This window comes from Carcharodon carcharias, chromosome 22, assembly GCF_017639515.1.
Source record: "Carcharodon carcharias isolate sCarCar2 chromosome 22, sCarCar2.pri, whole genome shotgun sequence".
NCBI classification, from domain to species: Eukaryota; Metazoa; Chordata; class Chondrichthyes; order Lamniformes; family Lamnidae; genus Carcharodon; species Carcharodon carcharias.
This window is the reverse complement of record NC_054488.1, coordinates 21,627,367-21,642,440: the sequence shown is the minus strand read 5'-3', so window position 1 is coordinate 21,642,440 and position 15,074 is coordinate 21,627,367. Positions and strand designations below refer to the sequence as shown.

General features: G+C 42.4%; 1 protein-coding gene across 3 annotated transcripts in view; it reads left to right on the top strand.

The window, feature by feature from the left end:
- LOC121293765 (transient receptor potential cation channel subfamily V member 6-like) overlaps positions 1-14,832 on the top strand; it is a 54,436-nt gene extending 39,604 nt beyond the window's left edge. For all 3 annotated transcript variants that reach the window (XM_041217059.1, XM_041217058.1, XM_041217057.1), the window contains 4 exons: positions 363-429; positions 643-911; positions 4,641-4,747; positions 13,620-14,832. In XM_041217059.1, coding sequence (XP_041072993.1) covers positions 363-429; positions 643-911; positions 4,641-4,747; positions 13,620-13,842 — 666 coding nt within the window. In that variant the 3' untranslated portion in view covers positions 13,843-14,832. The remainder of the gene's footprint in view (positions 1-362; positions 430-642; positions 912-4,640; positions 4,748-13,619) is intronic.
- Positions 14,833-15,074: the final 242 nt, after the last annotated feature.

The window sequence follows — 15,074 nt, the reverse complement described above, 5'->3', positions numbered from 1 at the left end:
GAAATGCAGGCAGGCCTTCTAACCTGCCCATCTCGGTCTCTGCCTGCCTCTGTTCCTACCTTGGACCTTCTTCAGGAGGTGGTGGCCCTGACTCCAGCCTGTCCCCACCAACCCAACGTGAAAATAGCATGGACACTGCTGGGCAAGAGGCAGGCTCGTGATTCAAGATCCTTGCCTCGAAGATGAAAATCCAGGCTAAAAGATTTATAGCACATTAGTCTGAGATACAGACTCATTTCCATTAATGACATGCTATCAACTAGGGAGGCGAGAGTCCAGTGCATATAAATCACAAGCAATGCTGCAACAAGTCAAGTAGTTTGAATTCAATTTTTACTAACATGTTTCTTCTTTTTCCACAGATAATATTCGAGATTATACTGCCGTACTTGGTACTGATGCTCATTTTGCTTCTGGCATTCACATGCAGTAAGTATTCAATGGTTATAAAGTACTTTGAAATGTTTGGTCATCTTTGAAAAGTGCTATATAAGTCCTTTTTTCTCTCTACTTTAACTTTTCCTTTACTATCCGTCTACATTTCAACCCTCCTTTCTGATTCTTTCTGTCTCTGTCCTTTGTGCTCCTCTTGTCTGGTACAGGTAATTTGCTGTGGTTGACAGTGCCCTTGGCTTTATCTAGGTACCCATCTGTCCTTCCAAGTCTTGGATCCTGCAAAGTGGGAATACTTTGTGGATTTCAGCACTGTTCTCTTCACCATGTATCTCCTCTTCTTCGGGCTCGTTAACATGCCACTCAATTGGGAAGTGATCCAGCCTGACATGGCACGATTCCTGTACGCCATGTACACCTTGCTTGCTTTCGCCATCACGGTTTTCCTTGTCATCCACATGATGAGCGAATTGATTCGGCGGGTGTCAAAACAGCATGATGACCTCTGGAGAGCACAGGTGAGATTATAAAATGGTTCATCATTTGATTAAGTCAATGGACATCCAACTTCAGTGGAGGACCAGCTGAAGGTTGCTGCAGTCAGTCAGGAAGAGAGAAATGAGCCAGAGTTTCTATCCCTTATTGCTTTCCAATGCCACCTACTGCTTGCATGCATGGACATTGGGTGAGAACAGCTTGACGGTCAGCTGTGATGCACCTATCTAAATTGCCTTGAAGCCTCTTAACACCGTCCTCATCGCTCACATTCCCACCAAATTTCATGTTGTCAGCAAACTTGGAAATATTACATTTGGTTCCCACATCCAAATCATTGATATGTATTGTGAGTGCTTAGGGCCTAAGCACTGATCCGTGCGGTACCCCACCAGTTACCACCTGCCACTTTGAAAAAGACCCATTTATTCCTACTCTCTGTTTCCTGTCTGCTCACCAATGCTCAATCTATGCCAATATATTACCCCCAATTCCATGTGTTTTAATTGTGCACACTAATCTCTTATGTGGGACTTTATCAAAAGTTTTCTGAAAATCCAAATACACCACATCCATTGGTTCTTCCTTATCTATTCTGCTAGTTACACCTCAAAAAACTCCTGTAGGTTTGTCAAACATGATTTCCCTTTCATAAATCCATGTTGATTTTGTCTACATGAGACACTAATATTCAAAGGATCCAACTCCCAACAAGGAATCAACATCATCATGAGAGGGGAAGAAGGGAATATTAGTGTTAAAAACAAATGAGGGAAAATATATATAATACCCTTTGGTTGAGAGTGCATCCGATATTTTTTTATCTGGGCTACTGATGAGCTAAAACCAATTGGTTTGGCTGTTTTACAATTTCAGTAAAATTACCGGTTATGTTCCCAGATTACCAACTCAGAGAGCATGAATTCAAATCCCACCATGACCAGGTTAACTTAATAAATTTAATGCAGAAAAAAACATGTTAAAATTGTCAGAAGGGGAATCAGTCTAATCAAGAGATGATTCCAACCTAGCAAGTGCCTCAATTGTTATTAAGTCACTTTAAGAAGAGGGCCCACTGTCTTCCCAGGGTGATTAAGAACGGGCAGTAAGTACAACCTTCCTGTCTTGTCCACATCATGAGAACAATTTTTTTTAAGTTCCCAAAGGTATTGAGATTTTGTACTAACACTGACACATAACTGATGAGGTTACAAACGTGATATAAATTCCTTTATGTTCTCCATGCCATTAAGACATTTTGGTTGGAAGGGGGAATTAGTTCAGTATGTCTAAAGACCCTATATAGGTAGCTGAGATCTTCTGGAGGTTGCTGCATTTTCACTGGCTGGTAAATCATTGGCTAGTGTGTATAAATTTGCTGTCATAGTCAAAAGAACAAAATGAAAAGTTGGGGGGGGTTATTCTTTTTTCATGTTGGGATTTTAGTACATGGAACGTTTCAACAGAAATGGCAGGGAAAACAAATCTGGAATAGCTTTTAATGGGGAAATTGGGTAAGTATTTCAAAATGAACAACTTGAATGGGTTTGGAGAAATGATAAGAGAATGGGTCTAAGTGGACTGCTCTTTCAGTGAGTCGGCACAGGCAAGTTGGACCAAATGAGAAAAAGCCAACTGGCTTGGAACTAGATGGATAGTTCTTTCAGTGCTTGTGGAGATGCATTGAATGAAATGGGCAAAGGGCAGGCAAAAGAACCTAAGCATATGGTTGAATCAGGGAACCAGCAGAGACACCATGGCCAGGGGAATGAGTCTAAATGGAAAACTCTTCCAGAGAGCAATGGGTCAAAAGATCTTCTGCTGTCTGTAACATTCTATCACTATATGTAGTGAGGGAGAAGTTCCCAGATTATGTCTGAAACTGGCCACTTTCGGTTTCTTGCTTCCCTCAGGTGCCAGCAGCATCGGATATTGGGGAATGAGGCTACACCTCTACTAAAGGTGGAGGGCACCGAAGGGCCTGAAGGTCTTTAATCGCTGATGTTGTTTGTTCCTATCATTTAAAGTACCAGCAATTTGAACACAAAGCCTGGAATCCAATTGTGCAATGTTACTTCCTAATATGTCTCTGCTGTTTTAATGCAGATGTTAAGCTATTTATTTGAGATCAGTTAACAACTCTATTAAATTAATCATCAATGGAATTTGCTATGGGCATTTCAGAAGTTTGTAGAATAATATCATGAAACGTAATTCCTAGCTTCAGTCAGTGCTTCACAGGGCATCAATGACTTTGTTATTCCAGTTCTGTGCACTGTATTGATTAACTTAATTTCTCAGGATATGGTCACAATGTTTACGCAGGATTATAACTACTGGTGATCTCTAGCTTTGACCCTGTGAAGTGGGAGGGCACCCAATTAACATGGGTTGGGGAACACAAATGCAACTACAGGTGCATACAGACATTCTGGCACCCACCCAGCATAGTGCAATGGAGTTACCAGGTAGCACACCAATCGTGGCCATGCCTCCCTCATTCAAGGAAATTTTTTGCCATACATGGCATCCTTGATTTTGTTGTCTCTGACAACAGCCCACAGTTTGCCAATGACTGCGTCATACTCTTCACTGAAAAACATACAGCTTTGCCCACATCACCAGCTCACCCAGGTACCCATAGGCCAATGGAAAGAGGGTTCTGTATTATCAAATCCTTGTTGAATACAGATAATAACATTGACCTAGCCTTACTGAGTCACCAGACTACACCACTGCAGAACAGTCTGGCTGCATCGGAACTCTTAATGGGTAAGAGATTACACACACAGCTCCCGTGTCTCCCACACACACTTTGACCATGTCTCAAGGCAACTGAGTTGGAAATGGTGTAGGAAAAAGGGGACTACTACCGTGCAAACCAGACCGTGACATATAACCGTTACCATAAAGGACAGGATCTACTGGCACTCACATCAGGGGACTCTGTCTGGGTCCGAGAGCAGAACCAGCCCGGCCAAGTTTTGAGTCATCCACACCCTTATCTTGTGCACACTGACCAGGGTGTCCTCAGGTGCAACAGATCTGCGCTGGTAACCACCAGCAGACAGCTTTCACAGGACTGCGTTGACTACCCAGACAACCAAGAAAACAACCTGACCAATTTGCCTGATGGTTCACAGGTCCCTTCACAGGAAGACTGTGATCCTAGGCCTCCTCCAAAGGAAACAAGAACACAATCCAGCAGACTGATCAAAGCACTGTAAAGTCCTTCCCGATGACTCACAGGTGGCAACAGTGTCTTTGGGTGTAGGGGAGGGAAGTAGGTTGTATAAATGTGTAAACATTTAATGAGTAGAATGAAAGACTTGGGGAAATGTAGTATAAAGGGGGAATAGCTAACATACAGTGATGTCAGATCACATGTCATTGGAACTCAGAGATGCTTCTAGAAGGAGCCTAGTGCTTATCTATCCCTGCACACAGTTCTATATAGTTAATAAATGTTTGGAAATTCCATAATGCCTTTTTTTCCACTAGTCTCTGTTAAACATACCCTGGGACACTTATAACGATACTTCAGATACTCGAAGGAATGAAGAACCCTCTGTTAGTTGGATACAGGAAGTGATTAAGGTTTCCCTGCCTAGTGGGTGCTAATGTTATGGTCTATTTGAAAGAGACTTCCAATTGTGTATCTGGACCAAGTTTAAACCCAGGTCCCAAAGTTGTACAGATGCAGCAGCTAATGATACTTTGACCTTTAATGTTAAACTGTTTCCTGATCAAAGGTTGCTGCAACAACTCTCCTTCTTGAGCGTCGACTCCCAAGATGCTTGTTTCCTCGTTTGGGAATCTGCGGAAGGAAATATGGACTTGGAGACAACTGGTATCTCCGGTGAGTTTAAAGTGAAATATATATCTTGACAAACATTTACATAGACACTGTCCCAAAATTCACCACCTTAAGGATACTTCTTGAAGGTGATTAATCACTCAGCATCTCACTTCCATTTAAACTCATCCATTAAGCTGAAAAGGAGATTTAACTTGCTGCCGAACTCCCCATAACGGAACTAAGAATTCTTGGGTCTAGAGCCTAAGAACATTTGGACCCTTCTGCATCCCATGCATGTAACTCCCAATTTACCGCAACACAAATAGTCATTTGTTAGTACAGAACTTGAATATTGCTGAAAAAAGACATTTTGTAGAAGCTTTTTGTCTTGCATTCAGGACAATCTCAAGAATACCAATGTCAGGGGAAAGCAAGAACTTTATGCAGTACGAGAAGAGAGTGCTGATTAGTTGCCAAGTGGACTCTGATTGGTAGTTGCCATGGAGAATGCACTAGTTAATGGTAATTGGCAGTTAACTGCCAAGCATTGTTCGAAATTTTAAACCAGGCACCTTGACTCTGATTGGTCAAGGCATTGCCTTGAGGAACGAACCAAGAATGACTGTCATTTTTTTAGCTGAAAGAGGTGCAATGTGTGTACATGTTCCTTCTGTCTGCAAAGAACAGGGCCCTATTAATATATGTAACTTCCAGCACATGCAAATGTGCCACACTGAGAGCCCAACTGACAATCTTAAATTGATTGTCAGTGTAATTCTTAGCACACTGAGGGTTATTTGGCAAACATTGTCCAATTGTGGAATAACATCTATTGTTGGAGTGTGTTTTGAGTTTTGCACACATGGGCTGGTTGGATATAATCTATACCTTGCCCGTTGTGAACAGCAGAAGGGACATGCTGTTTGATATGATCTGCACGTCTTTGGGATGTACAGCCTTTATGCCTAGCATCTCACTGGCACTGAAATTCATAACCACATTACTCATTTGTGTGATAGGCAGAACATCTTTTTGGCTTGACAGCAGCATCCTGTTAGTGGTGAATACCACTTGTTTTGCTACTGTATAGTAGCAGCATGAAACAGCTAGCTTCACCTGTTGCTCAAATTTGTGAGATACCTTGCCCTTCCAGGGTAATCTGAGGTAGACTGGGTGCTTTTCAGGGCCAAAATTGTCGGCCTTAGGCCCGTTCTAAGAGTTTGCATGATATATAGCGCAAAATGATCTGATCATGATAGCCATTATCCCGCAGGATGTCTTTGATGCGCCCCATTTCAGGATCAAGCTTGCATGGTGAGCAAATGGTTTGGGCTCTATTTATGAAGCTGCTAATAAGGCCAATCTTACAGCTCATGAACTGTAAGAATCCCAAAGTATATTGACCAGTGAAGATAGGCTTGCGGTAGAGAACCCCCTTGCAGATTTCTCAATTAGTACGTCAAGGAAGGAGAGTTCATTTGACTGCTCCTTTTCAAAAGGTGTGCATTTTGTTGATATAGTCACGCTTGTTAAGGATGCCTATTCCTGTCCCTTTGTCAGGTTTACTGATGTGTGTGTCCAGGTTAGTCGTAAGGCCTCACAATACAGTAAGACATTCACATTGCATGTGAAAATTAGACAGGTTATTTGGGATCCCACAATATGCATACACTAGATCAGCTAGGCGCGCTTTCAAAGATTCAGCGTCCTCAGTGGACACTTGTTGTGGTGGGATGGTAGGGAGTAAAGGAGTTCAAACTCATTCCTAATGACTGGTCCAACTTCATATCCATTGCACCTGCTGCTCAACATGACCAGACCAGTCTTGCTTGGAAGCAAGCTAAAAAAAATGCTTGCTGGACTTGTGTAAAAGCAGTGTGCTACCTGTGATAAAAATGACAGGGTTCATCCTCATGGCTCACTGAGTCTGCATATACATGAGCTGCCCAAGACATGCAGAAGTGATGTCCCTTTACGCCCCATCTTATCTATGACCAGTTCTGCACTGCATGAATTGACTAAATGGTTGGGTGAGTTATTACAACCAGTTTGACCTAGTTTTCCAGGTACATGGTGAAGGACTTCTTCACATTTGCGAAGACCATACAGGGTTTGCATATCGATAGCAATGCTATGTCCATGTCCTCATCTGACATTGCTAGCCTATTCACCAGTGTTCCACTTAAGGAAGCCATAGATATTTGCGCTGCAGCATTATATCATGGTGATCTAGACCCACCACCATTGCATGAATCAGTATTCATTGAGCTTATGAACTCAGCAACTCGCGCTGTTAAGTTTAGCTTTATGCTCAAGTAGATGGTGTCATGGGATCCCCTTTAGGCCCAGCTCTCCCAAACATTTTTGTTGGGTTCCATGAAAAATGTGTCTTTGATGGAATGACACCTAACCTCCTACCGGTTGCATATTTCTGATATGTGGATGATACATTTTCCATATTTTTTAAATTCATTTACGGGATGTGGGCTTTGCTAGCTGGGCCAGCATTTATTGCCCATCCCTAGATCCCCTTGAGAAGGTGCTGGTGAGCTGCCTTCTTGAACCACTGCAGTCCATGTGGTATAGGTACACCCAAAGTACTGTTAAGAAGGGTTCTAACCCAGCGACAGAGAAGGAATGGTGAAATATTTCTAAGTCAGGCTGGTGAATGACGTGGAGGTGAACTTCCAGGCGGTGGTGTTTCCATCTATCTGCTGCCCTTATCCTTCTAGGTGGTAGTGGTCATGGGTTTGGAAGGTGCTGCCTTCAGACTAGCTAAAAGGAAGAACCTGACTTTTAGCCAATTGGTTGTGAATGTTATAGATGTGCTTCTGACCTTAAAAATAGTCTATGAGTCTCCAGAGACAAGCAGATAAATTTAACAGACAGTTAGTCCCCCATAAAACATTGCTTTCTCCATGGCAAAGCCTCGACAAATCAGTCAACTTGCCAATCAATCAGTACTCTCTTCTCCGGTAGTATAAGTTGTTGTGATCATTTGAAATTTGGTATTTTTGTGTTTGTCCTGATGAGTGCAAGATACAAAGCTTTGGCAAAAATGTCTCTCTTTTCAGCAAGGTTGAAAATAATTTAACAAAACCATTTTGTTAAACAGCTTACTCCTCATTTCCCACATCATCGTCTTCTTTGACACCAAATTATTCTTCACTTGTTATCCCCTCTGCTTTGAAGCAAAGTGAGACATACTAAAGTGGAGCTGTTCAGGAAGGAGAAAATAATAAGGAATAAGTCAAAGTCAAAGGAGCAGAGGGAGCTGGTAGTTATGAGCAGTGTCATTTGTGCCATTAACTATTAGTTTATCATGGATAGCTTCCAGCTACTGCAACTGTGGTTTTCTAATGACCAGAACCAACTTTCCCATCAATTTGTTTTGAGTGCGCGGGTGATTTCTTTAAATGTACAGCCCCTAAAATAGTTTTTGTGTGGTGCACATGCATGGTATTTAAAGGGGCCAACTTCTACACAGCCTGCAAAGGGACTTTTGGAGTTTAGAGGGAACGTTGACTACAGTTACCAAACCATGTGCCACCAGCAGTCTGAATAAGCCACTGTATGGAGCTATCTAATAGCTTTGCTGCACTATATAGAGATTTGAGTATGACCTATCCCCAATTTTGGACAGTGGATGAATCAGTAGTCAACAAGAATGAAAACAGCATTATTGAACATCAATAATGCTGAACAATGTGGCTGAAATCCTTCATTTCCAGCCACAACAGCTACTGCACTCAGACAAAGACTACTGAACCAAGCCAAACGCAACACAATGGACTGAATTTTCCCCGCCCCATGATGCTGGGTTGGAAGTGGGGGTGAGGGGGGGATGGGGGTGGGTACAGCCAGAAACAGAGTGGGGAACTGCATTAATTCTGCTCTCCAACACACGCCTACCACTGGGGACCTTTCCTGGGATGGGATGGGAGTCGGATAGGCTGACTGCTCCACAAAGGCAGGCAGCTAATTACAATGCTTAAGGCCCCAAATAGAGACAGTTTTACAGCTTCATAGCTCCTGGTCATGTTCAGAGGCCACCAGCTCAATGGAGGCAGTCTTCCTGCTGGGTCACTGGAGCTGGAGGCTTCATGCCCCATGAATGTCAAAGATGAAAATTTCAGCCAAGCCCAATCCAACAGAGGGGTTTCTTCTCCATTCCAATGGACTGCTGGCTTAAAATTTATTTATTTCTTCACTGCTATGTGCAGTTTTTTAAGGTAAGGGGCTGGAGTTTTAGAGAGGATGTGAGGAAGAATTTTTTCACCCAGAGGGTGGTAGGAATCCGGAACTCATTGTCTGAAAGGGTGATTGAGGCAGAAATCTTTATAACTTTCAAGAAGTATTTGGATGTGCACTTGTGATGTCATGGCATACAAGACAATGGGCTTAGTGCTGGAAAATGGGATTAGAGTAGTTAGGTACTTGTTTGACCGGTGCAGACTCGATGGGCTGAAGGGCCTTTTTCTGTGCTGTAGACCTCTATGACTCTATGACTCAGTGAGGGCACCCCCATGTTGAGGCACCCTTGTGGTCTCCAACCTGCCTCATTGGTGTCCACCTCTACTATTGGAGCTGCAAAGGCTCCATAACAGTTGGTCCTCTGATTGGGTCTGCGACATCAAGAGCCCTCTGTTATCCTAAATAGAATGGCAAAAACAAAAGTGACCAATTAGGAGGCCCCTTTCCGGAACATTCCTGAGCCAGTCCTGTTGTATGATGTTGTATGTGCCTGCATGCCTCTGTAATGTAAACGTGTCCAGCAGAGCAAGGGATAACGTGGGACTAGAGAATAGCACCGCCCACGGTATGTTGTATAGAATTACATGGTAAGAGACTCTGGGGTAGAACAGTCTAGAAATAACACTATGGAAGCAAGCGGACTACCTGCATAGAGCAGCACCTTGCAAGACTGTAACCTGGGATCTGTGAATGGTTAAAGACTACCAATAAACAGTTCATGTTTAAACATGCAAGTCTCAAGATCTCCTCATTGAGACATGTAAAGAACTCATAATACAATATACGATGGCAACAAACAGCACCATGATACAGCATGGTGTGCAGTAGCGGGGTCCGTGGTGATAACCAACAGCAATAGTACCATGGTGATCGGCAGTGGTGATCAGCAGCAGTAAGAAACATGGTAGTTAAATGCATGACCCCGGAACAGATTCCCAAGATATGAAAAACTAAAAGCAGCTGAAACTTAACTAGAGAGATGCGCACCTATGAAGAAAAATTGAAGAAACAATTGAAGAAGCCTCAGCACAGACTTTAAAGTTGAGGAATCCACCAGAGTGGGTGGAAGTCCATCGCAAGCCCCCTGAGTGAGAGTCTACAAGACGGTGAGCAATAATTACAAAAAGAAGCTGTACTTACATTTTATTATAGGTGGCGGTCCCAAGAGTCTCAGCAGATTGTAGGCGCTGGAAGACAGCTGCAGTAAAAAAAGTTTAAAAGGCTGGCAGAGTTAAATAGAGAAACCTGTAGTGCGCAGCAGGAAAGATAAGAAAAAAGATTGCAGAGCTTAAAAAACCTCTTTGCTGCAGAGTTGACGGCTCACAAGTTTAAAAAAAAGCATGCCTGAAGCTTAAAAAAAAGATTTCTGTCTTAAAGCAGCAACATACTTAACGCGGTAAATACAAGAAAAAACAAAACAGCCATGTATAGCGGCTTAGAAGAGATCCTAGAGAGAGGGAAATTCCCAACAGAGTGCCAAGGGCTACAAAAGGCCCCAGAGAGAGGGAAAATCTGCAGAGTGCAACAAGAGACCCCAGACAGGGGCCAACTCCACCAACGGTGACAAGAGATCCAAGAGAGAGAGGGCAACTCTGCCAAGAGCAATCAAAGATACCAGAGAGGGCAATAAAAGACCTCAGAAGACAACAATAGACTCCAGAGAGAAGGCAAATAAAACTCCAGAGAGAAGGCAACAGAGGACCCCAGAGAATGAGATAATTCAAAAGAGGCAAAATGTGCAAAGAGTAAATGAAGCTGTTCTACAGGAAAATGTTTGCATCAGAGCTGAACTGGAAGATTAGAAATGCAAAATTCAAGCTGAGTATATACCCCTGAAAACACAGGATAAACTGAAGTCTTCAATGAACCAAGCTGTTCGAGATCTGAACAAACAAATCACAGAGATGACACAAAGGCATCACAGGAAATAAATACCCTCAATTCCACAGTTTGCAAATCAAAGTGGGAGTTGGGTAAACTCAACCAGATGTACAACCAGGTTAAACATCAGGCAGAAAAGGCACGCAAAGAAGTTGTGACCCTGAAAGACTCCTTGGAGAATCAATATGTAGCTGTGGAAAAATATGGGAAGCTAAAAAGGATATTACTTCAGAAAAAGCTGTACTGGAACCAGCAGTAGCAATGAATTGATGCATTGAAACGCAGAGTAAGTTGTCCAGAAAACAAGAAAATGAACAATTGAAAGAACAGTTAATTGTCCTTCAAGATCAACTGCAAAAGGAATGCATAAACATTCAGCAACATGATGAAATGAAGACTACCTTAAACAGCAGAATGGAAGTACAGCAGAAGAAACTTGAGGAGACTCTCTTGAATTACATGGGAAAGTAAGTAAAGATGAAGTAAATAAGCTTCGCAAAGAAAAGGAAAACCCATTGAAAGACCTGCACACACTACAAGAATTCCATAGGCCAAAGTTTATTCCTCTGGAAAATTATGAAGAGAGGGAAAGTGAATGTAATATCATTCTGAACAAACTGAAGAACCAGTTGGCAGAGAAGACTCAGCAATGTTCCATATTCCAGGAGGAAGCCGAAAGCTACAAGAAACAGACTGAAGAGCTGAAGGAGTGGTTGAACGGAGAAGAGGAAGCATTGAAAGGAAAAGCCGTAGAACTTTCCAAACTGTGAGCGGGTAATGAAGCCATGAATTGCATAATTACAGAAGTGAGATAAGTTAAGACTTCACCGGAGACAGACCTGGTTACAGCAAAACAAAATGAAAGACAAGGACAAAGTTCAATTGCAGACAGAAAAGAGAAAGACAGAACTAAGATTGGAAAATGTAAATCTGACACTGAAACACAAGGCACCAGGAGAAGTAAAAGCTGAGCTGAATGAAAGGATTCATAAGCTTGCAAAATAATTTGAAAATAAAACATCAAACAAATGTTTGGCTGAAATTGTGTAATAAGTGGAAATGAAGGTTCCATTAGCAAAACATATACATCCAGCAGGAACATGGCAGATACCATAGAAAAAGAGAGTTCAAGTCCACTCTAGGAATGAATGGAGTCCTTCCCTGTGGAAGGAGTGGGACAAACCCACAGTGTCTGAAAAAAGCAGACAGATTGTTAATAAGGAGAAATGCAGCTGGAACGAGTGCAAAAAAAGAATTAAATAGTGATAGCCAAGTACGAGAAACACAGAGTACTTCTACAGACTGAGATGTGGAAGAGGTGTCAAGCCTCAAGATCATCTAAATTTGCAAAGTCAGAGACATGAGATGTGGGAGAAGGGATAGCAAGTAAGGATTGTATTACAAATAATTATACTCTGTTGGACAGGAAATTATCTTTTGGAGAAGAAAGGAGGATGTTGTATGTGCCTGCATGCCACCGTAATGTAAACGTTCCTGGAAGAGCAAGGGTTAATGTGGGACTGAAGAGTAGCACTGCCCACTGTATGATGTATAGAGTCACATGGTAAGAGACTCTGGGGAGAACTGTCTAGAAACAACACTCTAAGTAAGCAGCCTAGCTGCATGGAGCAGCACCATACATGACTGTAACCCGAGATCTGTAATAGTTAAAGACTACCAATAAATGGTTTATGTTTAAACATATGAGTCTCAATATGTCCTCATTGAGACATCTAAAGAACCCATAATACAATATACAGTGACAGTAAACAGCACCATGGTACAACAAGTCCCAGTGCCAGAAAGTGCAGGTTTGGAATCCCTGTTTGGCCCTGACACTGGGGTCTCAAAGCTTAAGGCAAAACCCAGCCCCATAGTGTTCTGCCAATAAAAAGTGAGGAAAATCCAATCATCATCAAGCAGTTCACCTTTCACTAAAGTGTCAGCATTTTACTCAAGGTTTTCTAGCCTCCTATCCCCTGTGCCACACACAATGGCCCATTCAAGAAAGCACACCACAGGTGATTAATATTCTCATCAGATTGTCTATGAGTGATGCACAAGATATGACTGACATTCTGACCTAGTGCCCCAGGTGAGATCAGGTGTTCAATGTATCATAAACTGTAAGCTGATCCTAATTCTACTGCTCCGTTGTGTGGCCGTTCAGGCTGCCTTTTCAACCAGCGCTTACACCACACATCTTAATCTATTTTTATAGTATTCACTCCATCAATATTGCAGGATTTTCAATAAGGGACACACTCATTGAATTGAGTAGACCTGTACATGAGACAAAGTAGAGTTAAAACTCAGTGAAAGACCTAAAATGAAAACAGAAAGTGCTGAAAATACTCAGGAGGACTGACAGCATTTGTGGAGAGAGAAACAGAGTTAATGGTCAGAATTTCCTGGCCCTGCCACGACAGCAGTGTGGCCAGGAAATGCAGGGAGCCAGCCAAAAGCCCGTTGACTTCATTGGGAACGGAAGATCTCGCTAGAGGGTGGGGCCGGAAAATTCCGGCCAATGTTGTGAGTTGAATATAACTCTTCTTCAGAATTCTGCAGTATCTTCAGCATAAGCAATATTTTGCTTTTATTTTGCTATTAGAGTATTGTGGATTTGTAAAACAAAAACAGAATTACCTGGAAAAACTCAGCAGGTCTGGCAGCATCGGCGGAGAAGAAAAGAGTTGACGTTTCGAGTCCTCATGACCCTTCAACAGAACAGATTGTGGATTTGTACCCCATCCAAAAGGCTAAGCTAACTTTGCTGTTGTCTGTGTCTTTGTTGCAGAGTGGATAACCGGAATGATAATGCTGTCTTGAAGATCCACTCTTATGGCAAAACGGTGGAAACCAAAGGACATGAGGAAAGCATGGAGAAAGATGAGACATCGGACAAGAATGAAAGCCAGCAAAGGCCGTGTCAGGGGTGGCAGATGGTGAGGCAGAGGAGGATGGGTCAGAATTGCAGCGACCTTTACAATGAGGGCAGTGCTGAGTCCTGCTTCATTTAAAGTCCCAAAGATATTGCCTACAGTGGTCCTTTAAATACTTCTCTTCCAGTTCTATATCAGCCTAATCTTCAATCAACAGTTTGAAGGCTCAATAGATCACAGATAAGCCAATAGTTGGTGTTGGTCTTAGATTTGCTTCTGTAGATTATTCAGCTCAAGTTTACCACACAGACGATAGTTCCTTCTCATTTAATGTAATCTTTGAGATCCTAAATATCTTAATTTTTTCTAGATGGTCGTACAGCCTGTGACTGCTGGTACTGTACCACTCATGTGAGTATAGCCACTTTTTAGCATTGCCAATTGAATCAGGTTAAATACCTGACTGGATGAAATCTAAAAATATTCCAGGGTGTATATCTATATATGCCCAGGAAACAAGTACCCTTGCTCACTCAGTCTATTTATCAGAAAGGGCACAAAATACTGAACAGCAGAAATAAATATCCTGATGTTGCTGATTAAGATGCAGCACCATACCCAATCATTGATATTCTCACAACTGAGAGTTTGGGCCGGATTTTAACTCTATCTCAGTGAATAGGTTGAAATCAAGCTCATATATCACTGGGTGCATGCTAAAAACATCATTGAGTCTCTTTCCTGCTATTGGTTTCTTTTCAGAATGACCATTGGGTCTATTCAAACTGTCAGGGAGACCATGATCTTCATCAAAGGGCATGGAGTGCAGAGGAACAGAAAGTAAAATTAGGAACTTCACCTTTTTGGCTCTCCCTGGCATCTAGTAAGCTATCTTGGCACTATATGGATTTTCCAGTCTGCTTTTACATAAGCACTTAGCTGAGCACTTAAATCAAACCATTCCCACAAGGGGGACTAGGGTCAACATCAAGGCGATAGGAACAGGAGAAGCTTATGCAGCCCCTCGAGCCTGCGCTACCATTCAATTACATCATGGCTGATCTTCACCATAACCCCATTTACTTGCATTAGTTCCAAATCCCTTAATCCCCTTGCCTAATAAAAAATTATCGATCACAGCCTTGAAAGTTTCAACTGATCTTTTGGGGGAATGAGTTCCAGATTTCTATTACTTTTTGTGGGATCCATGAGCTTGTGCCAGTGGAGCGGCAGTTATGGAGTTAATGGGCCTTTATACTCTGCCAAGTGAGTTGTTATTTTGGTTACTAGAAGTGAACGTTCCTTGGTGCTGTAGTGAGCCTGGCCTTGTGCCTTCCTACAGGGCCTCCTAGTGATAAAATCTTCTAGAG